The sequence below is a fragment of the Callithrix jacchus genome, chromosome 2, assembly GCF_049354715.1.
Source record: "Callithrix jacchus isolate 240 chromosome 2, calJac240_pri, whole genome shotgun sequence".
NCBI classification, from domain to species: Eukaryota; Metazoa; Chordata; class Mammalia; order Primates; family Cebidae; genus Callithrix; species Callithrix jacchus.
This window is the reverse complement of record NC_133503.1, coordinates 68,636,894-68,657,591: the sequence shown is the minus strand read 5'-3', so window position 1 is coordinate 68,657,591 and position 20,698 is coordinate 68,636,894. Positions and strand designations below refer to the sequence as shown.

Here is a 20,698-nt window from a genome sequence, read left to right as displayed (position 1 = left end):
ACCAATATGGTGAAACCCTGTCTCTTCTAAAAATAAGAAAAATTAGCCAGGCATGGTGGTGCGCACCTGTAGTCCCAGCTACTCAGGAGGCTGAAGCAGGAGAATCACTTGAACCGGGGAGGCAGAGATTGCAGTGAGCCGAATCACGCCACTGCATTCCAGCCTGGGTGACAGAGCGGGACTATGTCTTTAAATAAATAAATAAAGATTAAAAATTAAATAAGTGATTGCAGACATTGAAGGTTGCTAGGAGGGGATCTAGTCTGGTATAGGATAGATCCTGGCAAAGTTACTGTCCTTCTCCCCATCCCTCAACCCCTGGACCTGTCACTGGGTCCCATCTCTGCCATATTACTGTCTGTTCCTCCCTTGCCTGGCTCCCTCCTCTAGGCCATTGCTGCAACTCCTCTTCCCAGCCTCCCTCTCATTCCCTCAGTGCCCTGGGGCCCCTTTTCTGTAATACAACACAAATCTAAACTGGTCCCTTCACTATATCAAACTCTGCTGTGCCATGCCCTGACCTCAAGAAACAGCCCCAGCTGTACCACCTGGTACTTGTGGCCTCCCAGAACCTAAAGGCTGTCCTCTCTAGCCCCACCTTCTTCTGTTTGGATGGGAGCTGGCCCCTCCAGGCCTTTGCTGTGGCCATTGCCGTTTTCCACACCCTGTCTCTGCAGACCCACCCACAACTACCCTTCCCTCTTTTTTTTGAGACAGGGTCTCACTCTGCCACCCAGGTTGGAGTGTAGTGGTGTGATCTCACTGCAACCTCTACCTCCCGGGTTCAAGTGATTCTCTTGCGTTAGCCTCCTGAGTAGCTGGGATTACAGGCATGCATCACCATACTTAGCTAATTTTTGTATTTTTAGTAGAGATGGGGTTTCACAATGTTGGCCAGGCTGTTCTCGAACTCCTGACCTCAGGTGATCTACCTGTTTCAGCTTCCCAAAGTGCTGGGATTACAGGTGTGAGCCCCACAGCTGGCCTAACTACTCTTCTCCAACCTCCAACCCAGCCCAGACCAGTGGTTACCCTCATGCTCATGTCTGTGGGCACCAGGCCTGGCACATGGGATCCCACCTGTACCTCCTCCCCTGACATGAGCCCGCTATGTCCGCATCACAAGGACCACTGAGATGGCCAGCCCAAGAAACTCATCTTACTCTCCACCCTGCCACATGCCTCAAATTCTACCCCTCTGGGTACACAGGGAAAGGGCACACAAGACACAGCTGAGCACAGGTTTATTGTGGCACTGGAGGTGAAAGGGGGCCAGTGTGGCCAGCACCAGTGTGCTGTGGTGGTGAAGGGAGTGGGATGGAAGGATAAGGGGGGTGAGGCAGGGCCCAAGGAACCCCAGGCTCGGGCCAGGAGCCAGGGTTAAGGCAACCGTTGCTGGCCCTACCCAGAAATGCCAGGCCATGACTCCAGGCCCCTCAGGCTAGGGGCAGCCATGGCAGCCATGGGCAGAAGGGGCTCATACATGGGAGAAGGCGTGGCTCTTGCAGAGGGGCTTGTCCTTCTTGGAGTAGAAGGTCTTTCCTTCAAGGTTAATCTGACATATCTAAGGGCAGCAAAGACCCAGTCATTGGGCTTGAGGACAGCAGGAGAGGCCCCTTCCCAACTTCTGCATCCCCCAGGCAAAGAACAGAGGGCCGGTGAGCTTGGGGCTGAGTCTGAGGGGCGGGGTTCTCACCGCACAGACAAAGCACGTGTCATGCCAGCTGAAGCCCAGCGCCTCCAGGAAGCGGTCCCCGGCGTCGATCTTGAAGTCACAGCCACGACATTTCGTGCCAAACATCTTCTCATAGTCTGGGGGTAGGGGTGGAGAGGAAGGGGACCTGGATTTGCACCTGCCCCATGCGCCATCCCTCCTCACCCTCACTGGCCAGCGGGTACCTCGCTCGCAGTAGGGCGCGCCCTCCTCCATGTAGAAGGCCCTGTTCCGGATGGGCGTCTTGCAGGCGGCGCAGGTGAAGCAGTGGACATGCCAGGTCATCTTCAGGGCATGCATGATCTCCTGGAAGGAGGTGGCAGTCACTTGGCAGGCTCGGTCCCCTCCCGCCCTATCCTGCGTCATGGAACACAGGACGGCTGGCCTCGGGCCTTCTCATAGTAAACACTACATCTAACCGTTCAGGACTCCCACACCTCCATCTCCAACTCCATGGTCTCTGAGTGGATGGCCATTGCGTCTTCAGACTTGCCATGTCCAACACTCAGTTCCTGATCCCCTCACACCAAACCTCTCCTCCCACAACCATCCCCATCACACCAATGGGAACTCCATTCTCCCATCTGCTACCAAACACACACTCCTCTCACATCTCACACCTGGTCCACCAGGCAATCCAGTGCAGCCCACCCCAACGGCACATCCAGATTCTGAATGCGTCTCAGCCTCCCTGATGTAAGGTGTGAGCCACGACCATCTCTGGCCCCTGGGACCACACAAAACCGGCCTGCAAGCTCCATCCTCTGATCCCAGCTGCCACAGCAGGCCCCTGCAACCCACGCCAGGCCACGCCCCCCTGGATGAAACATTTCTCCCAGTAAGAGCCAAGCCCCATGCAGAGGTTGGAGGCCCGCAGGTCTAACCTCATTCTTGCCCGTCTCCCCCACTGCTCTCCCCTTGCCTCTGCATGCTGGCCTTTTGCCTGAAATTGGCACACTAGGCATGCTCCTGTCCTGGGCTCGACACTGGCTGTCCCCTCTGCCTGGACTACTGCCCTGGATATCTCAAGTCTTACCCCTCAGCCCCCTCAAGTTTCCATTCGAATGTCATCTTCTCCACGAGGCCCTCTCTGACCACACCAGTAGCAGCCAGCCGCCTTCCCTACACCACGCCCCAGCACTTCTTGCTCTGCTCTTTCCTGTTTTCCGTAATGTGATCTAACATTACTTCCAGGCAACTTACTTATTGTGCTTATTGCTTACTGTCTGCCTCTCCTCTTCCAGCCAAAATGTAAGGCCCAGGAGGGGATAGAGCATCAACTGTCTTGTTGGCTGATCTATCCCCACAGTGCCTGGCCCTTTGTGGGTGAGTTGACTGGGCTCTGAGGGAGGTGGGAGGGGACAGAGCCCCTCCCTGGGCTGGGCTATTCATCCGTAGGACTCTAGGGGCCAGCCAGGGCCAGAAGTATTCACATCTGGAGCAGGCAGAGGGCAGCATGGGGCCTCAAGGCGGTATGAAGGTCAGAGATCTGTGGGTTTGGCCAGACCTTGACCTCAAGTCTTGGTTTCTTCCCTTGTGAACTGGGAACCCAATCCCAGCCTTCTGAGGCTATTATGAGAAGGGCCCTGAGTTTAAATCCAGGGATTCTAGATCCAGTCCCTGCAAGGGCCAGGTGGGGACTGTGTCACATGGAGGAGCACCTCTTCTTCCTCTGGGAGTGGCACTACTGGTTCATTCAGGAATGCCTGCCTGGCTCAGGCTGAAATCTAGGTGTTAAAGTGAAATCTACTGGGCACAGTGGCTCACATCTGTAATTCTAGTGCTTTGGGAGGCCAAGGTGGGAGGATCGCTTGAGGCCAGGAGTTCAAGACCAGCCTGGCCAACATAGCAAAACCCCATCTCTACAAAAAATAAAATAAAATAAAAAATCTGCTGAGCATTCTAGTGGGAACCTCTAGTCCCAGCTACTTGGGAGGCTGAGGTGGGAGGATCCTCTGAGCCCAGGAGATCAAGGCTGCAGTGAGCAGTGATCATGCCAGTGCACTCCAGCCTGGCAACAGAGCAAGACCCTGTCTCTACACATAAATAAATGAAAAGCAGATTTTACTTTCACTCTGCCTCCCAAGTAGCTGGGACCACAGGTGTATGCCACCACACTTGGCTAATTTTCTAATTTTTTGTAGAGACAGGGGTCTTGCTTGCTATGTTGCTCAGGCTGGTTTTGAACTCCTGGGCTCAAGCAGTCCTCCCACCTTGGCCTCCCGAAATGCTGGGTCACAGGCATGAGCAACTGCATCAGGCAAATCTTCTCATTTTAAATTGTTGGCTACTGATTGTAAAGTGAAATGGAACAGTGTGAGCCAAGCAAGATGTTAAGTGTGAGTGACAGGTAGGCTTCGGATGGCGTGTTTCTACCCTCGACAACACCTGTACCCCATCCCACGTGTACCTCACAACAGTGCTGGCTCCAGCATAGTGCCACCCTTCTCTTTACTGAGGCCCAGAGAGCAACTACCCCTGCTCACACAGCCAATAGATGGCAGAAACAGGTTTCGTGCCCACGTCTGGCTGGCTCTTCTTACTTTCTGGTGTTGCCTGTTTTACAGAAGCAGACAAGGTCACAGTGAAGGAACTTGGGCTTTAAGCTGGAAGGAGAGGGGGCGCTGACAGGGGTGTGGGTTGGTAGGGCGGATGCCCAGGACTGGGAGGCAGATTTCTTTTTTTTTTTTTTTTTTTTTGAGACAGAGTCTCTGTAGCCCAGGCTGGAGTACATTGGCATGATCTCGGCTCACTGCAACCTCCGCCTCCCAAGATCAAGCGATTTTCCTGCCTCAGCCTCCCAAGTAGCTGGTATTACAAGTATGCCAGCACACCCAGCTAATTTTTGTATTTTTAGTAGAGACAGGGTTTCACCATGTTGGCCAGGCTGGTCTCGAACTCCTGACCTCAGGTGATCTGCCCACCTCAGCCTCCCAAAGTGCTGGAGTTACAGGCATCAGCCACCCCGCCTGGCCTGGGAGGGAGATTTCTGCTGGTATACAGAACCTGTGGCCCAGATATCAATGTCTCTTTCACCCGCTAAGATGGTTAGATGTTTCCTACATCTGTCTGCCTCTGCCATCTGCACTGTGCTGGCCCAGGGCCCAACAGCCTCCAGTCCCCTGTCTTAGCTCCATCTTCCACCTGCCCCAGAGGAAGAGTTCAGAGGCACATCTGACCTAACCAGCCCCCAGCTCTAAGCTCTGAACATGGCCATCACCCAGCCCTCCCCTCATCTCATACTCTTCCCAGGCATGACCTGGTGACACAAGCTATTTCCTCTACTTGGATCCCTCTCCCAGTGAATTCTTACTCATGTTTAAGTCCCACTCAGAGGCCACTTCCATCCGCTTACTCATGTTTGCTGGCCACTTCCTGTATGCGGGGCTGGGTGCTGGGTGCAAATAGCCCTGCTCTCAACTTACGAAGCTCATACCTGGGGAAGCGAGATGGGCAGAGGGAAAGGACTAGGGTATAGTGAGCAAATGGTGGGGGGCCTGGCATGGCGGGAGAGGGTGTCAGGGAAGGTGTTCCTGAGGAAGTGATATTGAGTTCCAGAAGGAAAGAAAGGAGGACCAGGCGTGGTGGCTCACGCCTGTAATCCCAGCACTTTAGGAGGCCAAGATGGGTGGATCATGAGGTCAGGAGTTTGAGACCAGCCTGGCTAATATGGTGAAACCCCATCTCTACTAAAAATACAAAAATTAGCCAGGTGTGGTGGCGGGCACCTGTAGTCCCAGCTACTCGGGAGGCTGAGGCAGGAGAATCCCTAGAGCCCAGGAGGCGGAGGTTGCAGTGAGCAGAGATCGTGCCACTGCACTCCAACCTGGGTGACAGAGTGAGATTCTGTCTCAAAACAAACAAACAAAAAAGAAAGGAATGAGGTAAAGAGCATGCTAAAGGAGCACCTCCTATCCTAGCTATCCCAGCTGCCACAGTGGGCTCCTGCAACCCAAGCCAGGCCATTTCCCCTGCATGAAACCCTGTACTGCTTCCCATTTCTCTGAGTAAGAGCCAAGCCCCATGCAAAGCCTGGAGGCAGAGGACAGGCTGGTCACAGGCCGTGCAGTGGAGGGAATGGAGCTCACAGGCCAAATGGAGAGGCCTGTGCCGCTGGAGCACAAGTGAGGGGGACTGGTGGGGAGTGACAAGACTTGAGAGCATGAGACCCCCAGGTGATCCTGACTGGGTGGGTCCCCTCTGATGTGTCCCCCAACCCCTGGAACTCTCCCCCAACTCTGTGGCAACAATCTGATCCCCCATGTTGCCCTCCCCATGCTCCAGCCTGGGAAGGCACAGTTCCGAGCAACAAATGGCAGAGAATGTTTCCAAGAACTACTGGGTGGTAAACGGCCCACTACAGCACCTGTCAGGTTGATGAAGTCGGATCTCTGCCCCTGGAGAGGATAAGATGGGGGTACCCTAGGGTCTGTCAGGCCCCCCACAATTTGCTCACTACGCTCTAGTCCTTTCCTTTTGTCCCGCCTCACTTCTCCAAGAGTCAACTCCATGGGTTGAGAACAGCACCTGCATAAAGCTCCTTGCCCCAGGGTGGACCTATGCTAACAGTCCCAGCCAGTGAGACAAAGACAGAAGCATGTGCCTGGCTGAGGGCAGCAGAGTTTGCCACCCAAGGCTCACCCCAGGACCCAGGAGCCAGCTGGGCTCTCTAAGCCTCGTGTCCTCATTATGGCATGAGCAATAGATACCCCATCCTGTACAAAGGGTGCAGGTGTAACTTGAGCAGGGCAGTCAGCCAACAGTAGGGCCCTGATCTGAGGAAGCAAACTCCTATGCCCAGCTCCAGGATCCAGGAAGGTTCCAGGATCCAGCCCATTCCTCCAGAACTGTCCATCAGAGTGTGGACTAGGCTGGCGGGGAAATGACTGAGGTCCTGGGCAAAATTTCCTCATCTGTAAGATGGGAATACCCAAACTGAAACCGACTTCAGTTTGGGCCATCTTATAGGAGATGTGTGTTTTGTGTGTTTGTGAAGCTGGAAAGTATCCCACAAATATGATCAACTATTCTAATGACAAAATGATCTGCCCACCTTGGCCTCCCGAAGTGCTGGGATTACAAGTATGAGGCACTGTACCCGGCCATTCTCCCTTTCTTGCCTACTGGTGGAAGCCCCATTTTTAGATGGACACATGGCTGCCCAAAATAAAGATCGTATTTCCCAGCCTCCCTTGCCACTGCGTATGGTTATGTGACTGAGTTCTGACCAATAGGATGGAAGCAGAGGGTCATAAGGCAGTATCCTCTAAGGATGGACGCCATGAGACTGTCCCTTTTCTTCTTCCAACTTCCTGCTGGCTAGAAGGTAGGCATTTTGGCAGAGGCTATGCATCGTCTTGCACTATGAGTGGTAAGTAAGCAGATACTGAGAACAGTCAAGCAACAAGGTGGAGCCTAGGTCCACTGTAACAGTCCCAGACTGCCCACCTCTGGATGTTTTTAGGTGAGGAATAAACCACCATTATTTTGAGGTTTCCACCACTTGTGGTCAGGTAACCCTCACTAATATGAAAATCTCCATCACAGAGCTCTCTGGCTACCCCTGGCAGCCTTGGCTCTGGATCCAGAAGTAAGTAGGAAGCATGAGATGGGGCAGCTTCAGCATGCGGTTGGCCATTCTGCCATTTCACCAGGGCAGGGAGAGCCAAAAGTGGGAGTCAGGAGGGTTTCTCCTGGCTTGGTCCTCATGCTTTTTGGAGTCTTGGGCTGTTTCTGAGCAGGAATGTGGTCATTTAAGAGTGTTCTGGCTAACTCAAGATGAGGATAATACAGCAGCCCATTCATTAGGCTGGTAAGGACCCAGAGGGCTCACTTGAATAGAGACCCGGCCTGAGGGTTGCCTAGCAGCCCCCACTTCCCACTAACAGGCTTGCACCACCTCCCCACCAGCCAGCCCTACTCACGCCTGTAATCTTCTTCTTGCACTTGGCGCAGCTGGGTGCGTAGCGCACGTCATAGCACGGTGGGCAGAAGATGGAGCCCTTCTCCTCGAAGAAGCCCCCCTCTTCCAGGACCTTCCCACACTGGCTACACACAAACTCCTCGGGGTGGTATGCATGACCCAGCGCCACCAGGTAGCGGCCCCTGCAGGAAGGTGAAGGCAGTGAGGACTGTATGCAGAGGAGGTGGGGGTCTGGCCCTCCTCGGGTTGACTGACCCCCCCCACTGGGAAGCCTTGGGAGGGAGAGTTTATTCTCCCCATTATCCACAGAGGGTAGAGTGATTGTGACAGCCATGAAGCTGGCGGGGCTGGGGAAAGCGGCCCTAAAGGGGTACCCAGGGACCCCAAAGGACACTGAACTGCTGGTGACAGGAGAGGCAGTTTCAGAGCAGGGAGGACCCCAGGAGGGAGGGCTGATGACTGGCGCCTCATGAAAGCTGAGGACCCCTGGGCAGACCCTGGAGCCACCCTGCTCTGCTGGCCTGTTCTACCTGGCAAGAGCTAATAGAGTTGGCTGCCGGCACAGTGGCTCACACCTGTAATCCTAGCCCTTTGGGAGGCTGAGGCAGGCCTGAGATCACCTGAGGTCAGGAGTTCGAGACCAGCCTGGCCAACATGGTAAAACGCCGTCTCCACTAAAAATATAAAAATTAGCCAGGCATGGTGATCCCAGCTACTTGGAAGGCTGAGGCAGGAGAACTGCATGTACCGGGGAGGCCGAGGTTGCAGTGAGCCAACATTGCACCACTGCACTCCAACCTGGGCGACAGAGCAAAACTCCATCTCAAAAAAAAAAAAAGAAAAAAGAAAAACAAAAAACAAAAAGAGCTGACAAAGAGTCAAGAGCAGGTCAGTGCTGAGGACTAAGGTGGTGCTAGAATCCAGCACACTGATGCTGGGGGGTGTTTGATGCTGCTTGGCCCCACCGGGAAGTACACAGAGGGAGGAGCTCAGGCCTGCGTGTTCTGAGAGCAGAGGGAGACAGAGAGCAGGAGGGAGGAGCAGAGAGGCTGGGAGGGGTCAAGCCCCTCTTTGCCCAGAGAGTAGTAAGGGTAGGGGTGTGGCTTCAGACTATGGTTGGCCCTTCTGCCATTTTGCCAGGGCAGACTCTGCTAGTAGTTGAGATAGATGGGTGGGGTGGTATCGTAGGATTAAGAATCTGAGACCCCAGGCCAGGTCCCTACCCCCAACTCCAGCTGGGAACTGAATCCTTATTCTATTCCCCCCAGTTACAGCTGAGGCAAGACGGGTGGGCAGACAAGTGGGGCCGGGCTGCAGGACAGGAAAGCCAGGGTAGGACGGGTATAGGCCACCCACCGGATGACCTTGTGGCACTGGTGACACACAGGAGTCTTGCTGTTGTTGCCACCCCCTCCTGGGCCCGCTCCCGCGGCCGCCTGCACGATGGAGGTGCGGTTCTGCAGTGGGGTGGGCGTGGCCGGCTGGCTGTGCCGGGTCAGCACTGTGCTCGTTTTGTCCGGGGCATAGCGCTCCGCAAATGCAGGGTCCACGGCCCAGGGTGGGCGGCTGGTGGGGCTGGGGGTGGTAGGGCCTGCTGAGGCCGGAAAAAGTGGCTCTAAAGGGGTACCCGGGGACCCCAAAGGACAGGGGGTGGAGCCCCAGGCAGCTTAGAGAAGCCCACTACCCCCATGCCCCTGGCCCCTATCCACCCTTGCCCAGGCCCAAGCCCACTCCCTCTCACCAGGCCAGGGCTCCTGGGGTGAAGATGAGGCTGGGGCTGGGGCTTCTGTCCTGGGCACCTGGCTGTAAGATCTACCATTCAAGGCTCTGCCTGGCTGAGGGTCCTGGCATGGCCCTACCCCCCAACCTGGGTCCTGCTGGTCCCATGTGAGATGCCTGGGGGCATGAAAACTGCTGAGATGGACTCTGGGTCCCACTGAAGGGCAGCTTCTCCTAGCAACATCCAAGTAGCTGGACCCCAGTTAGTCCAATTAGCTGGGAGATGGAGCAGGACTCCTGCTTCTGAGGCAGCTCATGGGGCTCCCCTTATGCCAGGAAGCCATCTCAGATGGCAGGGCAGGGCCCCTTTGCCAGGTACCCCCCCCCGCCACTGAAGACAAAAATGGCAGGGCCCAAACTGAGTCTGAACCATGAAACACCCCCACACCCCAAATGCAAACCAGGTCCACAAAGATAGAAGACAAAGGCAGAGCAAGCAGGACTGAGAATGTTTATTTCCATGCCCAAAGTAGCACAGACCTGGCAGACAGCAGTACCATAGGGCAAAGAGGGAAGGCAGTGTCAGATGAAGCCAGGCTCTGCACCAGGTGGGTGGCCAGAGCCAGGCCAGCAGGAGACTCAGGCCAGGGGCAGGAAGCGGGGGTGAGGTAGGCAGAAGCTGGAGACACTAAGGGGGTGCCCTGGGCAGGAGGAACAGAAAGAGGGAGGCAGAGAGGGCAGCCGGCTGGAGAGGGCCGGGCTACGACTGCACGTTGAGCGCGTGGGCAGAGCGCTGGTGGTGCCAGTCTCGGAGGCGGGTGTAGCGTGGGCTCTGCAGCTCCAGGACATACTTTTCCCTGAGGGGCAGAGAGAGAAGGAGGAAGAAGTGGAAGGAAGGAGAGATGGAAGGGACATAGGGAGGGAGGAGGGTAGGAAGGAATGAGGGAAGGAAGGAGCAAGGGAAGGGAGGAAAGAAGGAAGGAAAGAAGGAAGAGGAGGAGGAGGGAGCGAAGGAAGGAAGGAGAATGGAAAGCCCCAGCTGGGAGCCTCAGGAGTAGACATAGGGCAGTAGCTGGAATGGAAGAGGCAGGAGGTGGGAGAAGGGCTAGTGCCCATTCTTGTACCTTGATTTCTTCAGGTGCTCCTCATCCGGGTCTTGCACTGAGAGGGCAGAGACAGGCATTGACCAAGAGAGACAGAAGGTCAGGGTTCACGCCTGGGCTGGAGGCCAGGAGAGTCCACCCTGCCTAGGCTGGCACTTACTGAACTCGGTGCCTGTGAGGTGGGCAAGGATGCGGAAGGAACGCGACTGGCCTGTCCCAGGCCGTGGCCGCCAGTCCTCGGTGTTCTCCATCAGCCGCTGCTTGCTGGCATCTGGGACCAGCGGTCGGAGCGGCTGTCTGTGGGGAGGGTGCGGCTCAGAACCCCATGCTGGGGGTGGGCAGTGGGGGCAGCCCCTCCCAGGATTTGGTGCATGTGGGTTACAGTGATGGGAGGGAGTGGGTAAGGGCAAGGCCAGAAGCCCTGCTAGGCGGGTGGATGAGAGGACAGGAGGGCAAAGTGGAGAGGAGGGCAGCCAGGGTGGGGAGGGGCCACCGCCCAGAGTGCCAAAAGGAAGAAGAGAGGGACAGGCAGAGGGGGCTCACTGACTTGTCAGGGGTCTGCACCTGTGAAGGAAATAGACAGATAGAGAGATAAAGGGACAAAGGGACAGACACAGGAGAGGAAGAAAGATGGGGAGGGGTCAGGGCAGCCGGGGACCAGGCAGCACTGAGTGTCTAGGGCTCAACTGGCCCAACACCATGACCCAACCCCAAGCCGCCAGCAGGGGGTGCGACCTCATTCAGAGACCCCTCCCCAGGGCAGTGCCCTGCAGGGTGCCACAGCCTTGGGAGGGGCCCTGTGCCTGCAGTCCCACCCCGGCCGCCAGGGGTTGCTGCCGCACGGTTCCGCCGGGCTGGGGCACAGCACAGACTGAGCAGCAGCGGGCAGCGGGCAAAGGGCGTGGGGCCACAAGGGGCCTGATGGCATGGGCACGGGCACGGGCGGGCCGGGGCTGACATACCCATTCTGCTGCGGGGCGTTGTCAGCGGGCGGGGGCGCCCCGAAGGGCCGGGCCGTCTTGTTGAGGGAGACGCTGGGTGCAAAGGTGTACCGCGGGGGGTCCGCGGCAGGGGCCGGGGCCTGAGCAGAGACAGAGCCGGGCAGGGCAGGCGGGCAGGGACTTGGGTGGGAGTGGGGCGCCCGCACCAGAAGACAGTGGCAGCTCCAGCCCCCCACACCCCCCACATCTTGCAGGAGACTAGGGGGAGACGACAACTCAGGTTTCAAGGGGCCCATTCAGGAGTGGTGATTTCAGTCCACGCAGGACCGAGGGCTGACCAAGTGCGGGCGAACACGCAGCACCGGCGGCGGGAGGCAGGCAGGCGGACAGACAGGCAAACATGCGTGGTGCCCAGACCGTGCGGCAGCCCCTGGCTCAACTCCAGGGCCCTAGACCCACCCTAGCTCCAGTTTCTGCCCTCTACTTCTGACCAGGGATTGGGGTACCGAGGCTGTGCCAGGAGGGCGAGCAGGTCTGGCTGTCCAAGCCCAACCCGCCCGCTGCCCAGATGTCCCGGCCCGCCTCGTACCTTCTGGGGTTTGCTCTGAACCGGTTGGGCCCTGAAGGAAAAGGAAAGTGTGACAGCGTGGGCCCATGAGAATCCCCATTGCTAGCGACTGTGCACCCATCCACACCAACGCGCATACCTGCTGAGGCCCAGGCTGAGGCGTTCCCCACAGGCCCGGATCTTGTTCTGAGCTTCGATGTGTGTGAGGCTCCCTGCATTCTCGCCATCGATGCTCAGCACCCAGTCACCAACGGCCACTCCAGCCTGTGCTGCTTTGCCTCCAGGAGTGAGCTACAGAGAAAAGCACAGTGACCGAGGTCCTTAGACTCTGCAGACCCAAGCCAGGTGGTAATGCTGCCCCACTTCTAGAGGCCAGAGAGCTCTTCATTCAACATAGTTCTAGGCAGCTGCTGGACACTAAAGCAACCAGGAGGTGGTGGCGCTCACCTGAGCTTCACAATTTCCCATCACACTGCTGATTTATTTACTCTGCACCACGACCCTACCCCACAGTCCAGAAATTCTATGATACCCACAAACAGCCATGCTCAGGCCCATGTGTTTCAGGAGGACCACCTGCCTTTTGAAGCACCTGCTGGCTGCCTGCCCAGGGCTGCTATACTACCAGATATGCCCTCTGGCCCATGCAAGGGGCAGCTTCTTCCCTGCTACCGCTGGGGGCTCTTATGGATCTCTTACCCTCCAGCACCCTATCTGGGGGCCATCTGCAGGGGTCCGCTGGGACACTTTGAGAGCCAGGAACAGGCCCTGTTATCTCCAGGTTCCCCATGAACACTGCCTGAATGGGGCCTAAGGTGACAGCTGGGGCTTCATAGGCCATACATGAGTGTCACTCCCAAGCCTTCAACTGCCAACTCCCCTGACTCCAATCCTTCAGGCTCTGAGCTGGGAGTCCCTGGTTCCAGTGGCAACAAGGGGTGACAATAGGCTGCGAGAAATGGCTGCCACCAGCATGAACTAAGACCATCAGGAATGACTTCAGGGAAGCTAAGAGAGCTCGGTGGCCCCTTCCTCACTCGCTAAATAAGAACACCTCCTTCAGTTTACTGAGCACCAAGTATGCTACACATTGCTGCATCTTCCAACAACCCTGTGGAGTAATCTGAGATTTTACCCATTTTGCACTTGAAAGTGTACACAGAGAGGTTAAACAACTTGACTCAAGTCACCCAGCAAGAGGCAGGGCCAGGAAGTGACCCTGACCCTAAGACTCCACCACTGCAGGCCACCTTTGCTGAGCATGGGGGCCCAACTGAGGGGTCAGCCCACCTCGAGACGCCCTGAGCTTCCCCCTCACATTTAATTCAAGCCAACTAAATCAACCCTTTAAACTGTGCGTGGGGAAGTGACACCCCAGAGGGGAAATGACTTACTCAAGGCCATGGTGAGTCAGTACAAGGGAAACCTGGCCCAGCCACTACCTGCCCACAAGGGCTGGCTCCTGGGAGGTGTGGGCTGAGTCCGAGGTGGGGGTCTTGGGGTGCACAGGAGCAGCTGGCTCCCGGAGAGAGGGTGGGGGATGGGGACGGCTTCCCTTTCCAGAAAAGGGCAGGAAGCACAGAGGGTGAAGGGAGTGGTCAGAGTGTGGGGAGGGCAGCAGGAGAGAAGGCAGCGATGGGTGGGCAGCTGGAGAGAGGCAGGGAGGGGCTCAGGCCAGGGGCAGGGTGAGGCCAGAAGAACCAAGGAGGGAAAAAGCCAGGGGGCTGGACCCTGCATGTGGTGGGGGTGAGTCAGGCTGAGCAGCCCAACCCCCCAGACCCAGACGTTACCTCATCTCCCAAGCCTGGGCCCACGGCCAGCCCTCACCCCTCCCGCCTCCCTCCATTCTGGGGTCAGGGAGGGAGCCGGCCTAACTCAGAAAAGCCCACCTTACCCACCCGTGTGGGCCCAGGTCCAACTCCAGGCCTGGGCTCAGCTGGTGGCCCAGCCCACATGCCCAGGCTACTGACAAGGGACCTAGCCCAGAGTGCCCCCAGCAGGCCAGATCTGAAAGTCATCTCCATCCGGAAAGAAACTGAGGCTCAGGCACCCCAGATACACGGGGCAGCACTTTCCCAGGGAGTGGAACATCGGGAGGTTTTCAGGGCTGTGTGAGGACTGTGTAAGGGGGTGTGTGGTAGGGCGACCACTGTCCTCACTACCCTGCTGGTGAAGCAGGTTCCAGAACCCCATGAAAGGACCCCTGGGAAGGGCACTGCCAGCCTGCCTATCTACCCTGACCCCCATGCCCAACTCCTACAGACAGACTCCACCTTGAGCCCCTCCAAAGGCCAGGCAGTGCCTGGACAATCCTCTGGCCCCCTCCAGGCTGGGCTTACCCTGGGCTTCCTGCCATTAGCTGCCTGCCCACTGGGTGCCTGGGTGGGTCTCTCTGGGCAGGCGGATATAGGGGCAGGAAGTCCCCACCCCTGCCTGACCCCCAGCCCATGGGCTGGCCTCACCCACTCTGGGCAGGCAATTTGCTGTGTCTCACTACTGGACCATACAGCTGGAGCTGCAGCCTCCTGCCCTGCTGAGGGGCCCACCGGTGGGGTTCAGGGAGCCAGGCCTAGGTCAGCCCTTTTCAGCTCTGCAGACTGTAGCCACTGTTGGCCATCCCAGCATGGGGCTGCATTCTTGGGCTTATAAGGCAATCCCCCTACTACAGGGAGGAGCCAGCTTCCAGCTCCACCCCCACCAGGGCAGGCTCTTGGGAACCAAAGTTAAGCCCCTAGAGCTGAGCCCTGTCCTACACTTCTGCTTGGGGTCAAAGGCCACCACATCCTGAATGAGAACGGTGGATGCAGGTCCTTACATAGGCTGGGGAGGGACCCGTTCTCTTACCCACAAAAAAATGCACCCCATCCTGTGCCTCAGTTCCAATCCCTGCTTTACCATGGACTCAATGATTGAGCCCCTCCACCTCTCCATGATTTCCTCCTCTCATCTAGAAAAACAGGATGACTGCTATTCTCTGGGTGGCAGTGAGTTTGAAGTGAAATCCTATAGTCAGAGTGCCCTACCTGTGGCCTGGCTCCCCTCTCAAGTTTAGATACCTCCTGGAGATGTCAGGCTCCCATCCTGCACAATGAGCCTCCCTCCAGCCCTCTGAGGTGGCCACAGGAGTTTGGGAGAACAGCTTCAGGTACAGAGCAGGACTGGGGAAGCTGGACTGCTTCTCTCCCAGTGTCCACGTCATTGGGAGTCCTTGTGGCCGGCAGGTACCACCACATCTCTGGACCTGAACATCTCCTGGCCTGCTGGCCCCTAACTATCTCCTGTTAGGACTCCCCCCATCACCCTCTGGAAACCTGAGCACCCAAAGACTGCTGGGGGAGCCCCTCCCCAAACCTAGGCTCACCCGGGAAATGGAGAGGGGCATATTGAAGTCCTTGCCCCCTTGCAGCCGGAAGCCCCAAGGTGCTGGTCCCTCCAGCACTACCTTGAAGGAATCCATGATGCCGGCTTCTGAGAGGAAAGAAGAGAAGGTGTTACCAGCATGGTGGGTGCGCAGGCAGGACGGCCCAGCTCAGGATACCAGCCCTGGACAGGGGCCAGGCAGGCACGGGCAGCGGTGAGCACACCCAAGGTATAGTAGGCAGGTATTTTGTCAGGCTGGGCTGTGCTGCTGGCTGGCGTACCTCAATTTGGAAAGAGGAGCAGCCTCTGTCCCCTAGGGACTGGAACGGTGAGTGATGCCTAAATACAGGCTCGAGGTTCTTTTCAACCAGGGGTGGGCCAAGGGACTAAACTGGTGTGGCCTCCCCCCAAGGCAGCCAGCCTGGAGCCTCGGGTGGCCGGGTGAGTCAGGGGCCGGCTCTCCTCTCCCCCGCCCCCAGGTCCCGGCAGGCAGGCCGCGACTGGAGCCTGCTCGGACTATATAAGGCATGTAAGCTGACACTGTGCGAAGAGCCAGCGGAGGGAGCACACGGGGGCTTGGGACGCGAGGGGGAGGGGAGGGAGGCGGCTGGAGCGGATCCTAGCCATTCCGGGACCAGTGGAGGCTGCTGGGAGCCAGGGCGGGACCCCTGGGTGCTGAAGAAGGGGGAAGGCGAGAGTGGGGTGTGGCCCCTGTGGAAACAGGTTGGGGCCAGGACCCTAAACCACAGCTTGGAGGGGAATCCTTCCCGGAGCCCAGTGGAGGTGGTGCCTCCCACACAGAAGTGCTCCCACACCGAAGTGACTCAGTTTCCCCCTAGTCCCCCGCCCGAGCCCCATGCATTGGACTGGCCCCGGCCGCAGGAAGCAGCGCAGGCGCCAATCGGCTCCGCCGCAGCCGGCTTCGCGGCAGGAAGGCGGGGGCGGGGGCGGAGGCAGGGGGCAGAGCCCGCGGGAGGAAGCACAACCTGGATCACGACCCCCAGAGCCCTTGTCCTCAGCACGCCCCGGGCGCCCGCCTGGTCCAGCCCAAGACGTCCCGCGCGGTCATCGATACCTGCTTGGCCCCGCCGGGGCGCTGCTCGCTGTCAGGCTCCAGGGAGCCGCGTTGAGATCCGCCGCCAGCGATCTGACCCCGCCCCCGCAGCCGCCCTCCGTTTTGAGGGCGCGGGAGGGGGCGGGGAAGCAGATCACGCCCTCACATGGCCACGCCCACCAGCCGTCCTCCGCTGGTAGAAAGTCCCACCCAGATCTTCAGCCCCGCCCAATCACGAAGTCCCCTCGGGCTTCGGGCTGCGAGGCCTCGCCGACCCGGTCCGGGCAGTGGGGCGGAGCCGCGGCGGGCGGGGCGGAGCCGGGGCGGGAGGGGCGGGGTTGCGGGTCACTTCTTTAGGAAGGCGCTGCCTCGCCCAGTCCCTCGCACCACCCGCTGGCGGAGGGAAAGGAAAACGGCCCTTCCTACCGGACGGACCTGGGACCTTGTCTCTAAACTTTCGTTTCCTACTCAGAAAAATGGGGCGATCACACTCGCTTCGCAGGGCCGCCACGAGGGTCGGTATCCTAGCACAACCGTCGGGGGCTCAGAATTTCTAAATCAGGGGCTGGAGGAGACAAGTCGAGGTGGGAAAGTTGAGGCCTACAGGGGCGTTTAAAGCTAGATTTGCGCAACGCTGTACCGAAGGCAGGAAAACAGGGCCGGAGCGGACGCCAGTGGCCCCTGGCCTGTGGGCCCTGCCCTCGCTCGCAGCCCCGCAGCCCTGACCCGGCCCGCGCCCCGTCGGAAGCGCCGCGTCCCCCTCCACCCCGGCCAGAATGGGCTGCGCCTCGGGGAGGGCGTCCTTAGAGTCCCGGCCCCGCGATCAGCCGGGCACTATGGCCGGCGGCGCAGACACTGAGTGCAAGTGGGTTTCGGGGTGAGGGAAGGGGCATCCACCTTCCACTCGCTTGGTGGTCCCGGTCCGTCAGCTCCTCCTAGGACATGGTCGCTGCAGTTCTCCCCTCTCCATCCACTGTCATCACACCCGCCCTCTTCTGCACAAACCGCCGTGAGAGTTCTCATTGTTAAAGACCTTCTCTTGACCCCGGATTCCTCTCCAGCTACTACCCTTTAATTCTCTTGAGAGTAAAATTCCTCCAGGGAGTTGTCTGTTTATCGCGTCTCCACTTGCTTTCCTTCGGTTATCTCTTGAAGCCATGCCAGTCAGACTTTTGTGAGCACCAGTCCCCTGAGATCTCTCTTCTCAAGGTCCCCAGTGGCGTGGAGGCCATCGGGCCATGGAATCCATGGTAGTTCAGTTTCATCCTGCCCTGCCTAGGGGCAGCACTGGTCCAGGTTGATCCTATTCCCGGAAACACCCTTTTCCCCTGGCTTCACAGCTTTTCCCTGCCCCACTGGCCTCTCCTTCCCATCCTCCTCCAGGGTCTCCTCCTCTGCCTCTGGCCTTGGCCGTCTGATGTAGAGCCTCTCTTTATGCTCACCCCCTAAGACCCTATGCAGTCCTGTGGCTTTCAATACCATCTATATGCCAAGGCATCCCACGTTTCATGGCCAGCCTGACCTCTCCCCAAGAACTCCAGACTCAACTATCCAAAAGCCTGGCTAGATGTTTACTAGATCAGCAGAAGGTGAGCAGCGGCAAGCCAGAGAAGCTGAGTTTAGGGGCAGCATTAGATTCCCATAGGAGTGTGAAGCCTACTATGAACTGTGCATGCGAGGGATCTAGATTTCTCATTTTTTCTGAGAATCTAATGATAATGGGTCAGGTGCGGTGGCTCATGCCTGTAATCCCAGCACTTTGGGCGTCTGAGGTGGGTGGATCACTTGAGGTCAGGAGTTCAAGATCAGCCTGGCCAACATGGTGAAATTCTGTCTCAGCTGGGCATGGTGGTGCATGCCTGTAGTCCCAGCTACTTGGAAAGCTGAGGCTGGAGAATCGCTTGAACCCGGGAGGCGGAGGTTGTAGCAAGCCAACATGGTGCAACTGCACTCCAGACTGGGCAACAGAGTGAGACTCTGTCTCCAAAAAAAAGACTCTAATGGTAAATGTCATGCACTTCAACCATCTGAAATCATGCCCACCCCACCCCCAGTCCGTGGAAAAATTGTCTTCCATGAAACCAGTCCCTCCATCCAAAAAAGTTGGGGAACCACTGTACTAGTTATCTCAGACCATCATGGTCCAATTCAAACTTGTGCCTTTTCCACCTCCCTAAGTCCTTCCTCACTTCAAGAAGTGCCACCAATATTCATCCAACTGGTTCAGCAGAAACGAAGTTATCCTTCCTTTCTCTTTTCTCTGTCCTCCCCTAGATTCTACAAATTCTGCCTTCAACATGTTTCATAACTAACCACTGCTGCCACCATTGTCCTAGCCACTGCCATCTTGTGTCTGTGCCCCTGTGACAGTTTCCTAACAGGCATCCCTGCTTTCACCCTTGCCCCCTCCAGAGTCTTCATGGAGCAGCCAAAGTGATATTTTTAAAGCTAAAATCACACCACCATGTCACTCTCAGCTTTTAGCATTGGGCTCATATTGCACTCAAAACTAAAGTCCTTAAGACCCATAGAACATGAATAAACTGGGTCTGATCCTTACCACTTGCTCCCTCCACTCCAGCCACCCTGACCTCCCCACTCACAGTTCCTCTAGGAAGCCAAACATATTCCTGCCTCAGGGCCTCTCCACTTTCCAGTTCCTCTGGTTGAAACACTTTTCTTTTTTTTTTGAGACAGAGTCTCGCTTTGTCACCAAGACTGGAGTGCAGTGGTGCAAGCTCTGCTCACTGCAACCTCTGCCTCCCGAGTTCAAGCGATTCTCCTGCCTCAGCCTCCCAAGTAGCTAGGATTACAGGCATGTGCCACCACAGCCAACTAATTTTGTATTTTTAGTAGGGTTTCATCATGTTGACCAGGATGGTCTTGAACTCCTGACCTTGGGTGATCCACCTGCCTCGGCCTCCCAAAGTGCTGAGATTACAGGCATGAGCCACCGTGCCTGGCCCTTGAAACACTTTTCTCCTGGCATCTCAGCAACAGGCTTCTGACTTTATTTAGGTCTCTCTCTGCTCACATGTAACCTTCTCCAAGGGCCTTCCCTGATCACATCTAATACAGCAATCCCCTGATGCCTCATCTGCATCACACTCTCTGCTTTATTTTTTCCCCATAGCACTCTCCACCATCTGACATTCTGTGTTAAGTATTTAGGAATCCCACGGCACCCGAGACATCTGGAAGTGGAAAAGGCATCTCCAGATTCCATGTGTGGAGGGAGATTGGAGGAATGGGGACTCTCCGTGGTGCTCTTTCCAGGGTGTGTTCTTTGTTAGGACAATGAAGACACAGCTTGTGTGTCTTGTCCAGCATTTCCCTGGGGCCTGCACACAGTGGATGTGAATGAACACACGTAGAAAGGAAGGACTGATAAAGTGAAACAGCAAATGGGCAAAGGAAGAGGCAGCAGCCTGGGAGTCCTGACAATCCCCCAGCAGAGAGGACCCTGGGCTCCCATTCCTTGGACTGGTGCAAGGCTCTGGTTTGTATGGGGCCCAGGGAGCCTCCCAGCACAGGCAGCCCCTGGGTAGCAACAGGATCTGGATTGGGAGACGGCGCCCCCTGGTGGCTAAGACACCTGCGGCTCCAGGCCCAGGCCCCTAGAGTCCTGGTGGTTTCCAAGGTCTGTCTTTCCCACAGTCTGGTTGGAACATCACAGAAATCCCTATGAAACAAAGAAGTTCAGATTTGTAATAAAGGAAAGGATGCCATGTGGGGTACCGAGTCCTGGGCTCCATTTCTGGCCATGCTCTTGATTCTGGGTGACCTTCAGTGTGTCCTGGGATTTGTTGAGCTGCCCAGGCCGGGCTTAGGCTTGCCACTGTAGGGAGGAGGGGTGCCTGCTGCAGCACCCCAGCTGCCTGCCTCTTGGCCTCAGCTTGCTGTAAGACTTTACTCATCCGGAAGTGCTTGCCTGAGTGAGCTGAAATCTTCCTCCCCATGGCTCTAGCATCCTTCCAGGCTTTGCCCGTGTCCACACATACCCTGGAAGGCATCAGAATCTCCACTTCCCCAACCCCCTTTCACACATGGGATCTGGAGATGCCTTTTCCACATCCAGATGTCTCATGCGCAGTGGGATTCCTAAATCTGGAGCTCAGGGGGAGGTCTGCACTGAAGATAGACCTTCAGAGTCCACCATCCACCTGGAGACTGACTGGCTGGCTGAGGCCAGTGGTTCCCAACCTGGGCTGTGTACTACAGTCATCTGGAAATCTAACGAAGATTGATGCCCAGACCCCTTACCCAGATTGACGAAATCAGAGCCCCTGCTTGTGGGCCCAGGAATGGGCATTTGA

General features: G+C 57.1%; 1 protein-coding gene across 22 annotated transcripts; it reads right to left on the bottom strand.

Moving 5' to 3' along the window:
* Positions 1-1,227: 1,227 nt before the first annotated feature.
* On the bottom strand, positions 1,228-16,481 carry PDLIM7 (PDZ and LIM domain 7). 22 transcript variants are annotated; one of them, XM_035290586.2, is made up of 14 exons: positions 16,404-16,481; positions 15,330-15,436; positions 12,108-12,259; positions 11,990-12,020; positions 11,422-11,540; positions 11,003-11,023; positions 10,620-10,756; positions 10,481-10,517; positions 9,379-9,533; positions 8,994-9,231; positions 7,639-7,819; positions 1,900-2,020; positions 1,697-1,812; positions 1,228-1,564 (listed from the first exon to the last, which is right to left on the bottom strand). In XM_035290586.2, the coding sequence occupies exons 2-14, from the start codon at positions 15,423-15,425 to the stop codon at positions 1,478-1,480; spliced, it is 1,491 nt and encodes a 496-aa protein (XP_035146477.1). In that variant the 5' UTR covers positions 15,426-15,436; positions 16,404-16,481; the 3' UTR covers positions 1,228-1,477. The 22 variants fall into 22 exon arrangements, with proteins under 22 accessions (XP_035146477.1, XP_035146480.1, XP_008988328.1 ...); XM_035290589.2 differs by having other exon boundaries at positions 8,994-9,228; XM_008990080.2 differs by having other exon boundaries at positions 9,379-9,440.
* Positions 16,482-20,698: the final 4,217 nt, after the last annotated feature.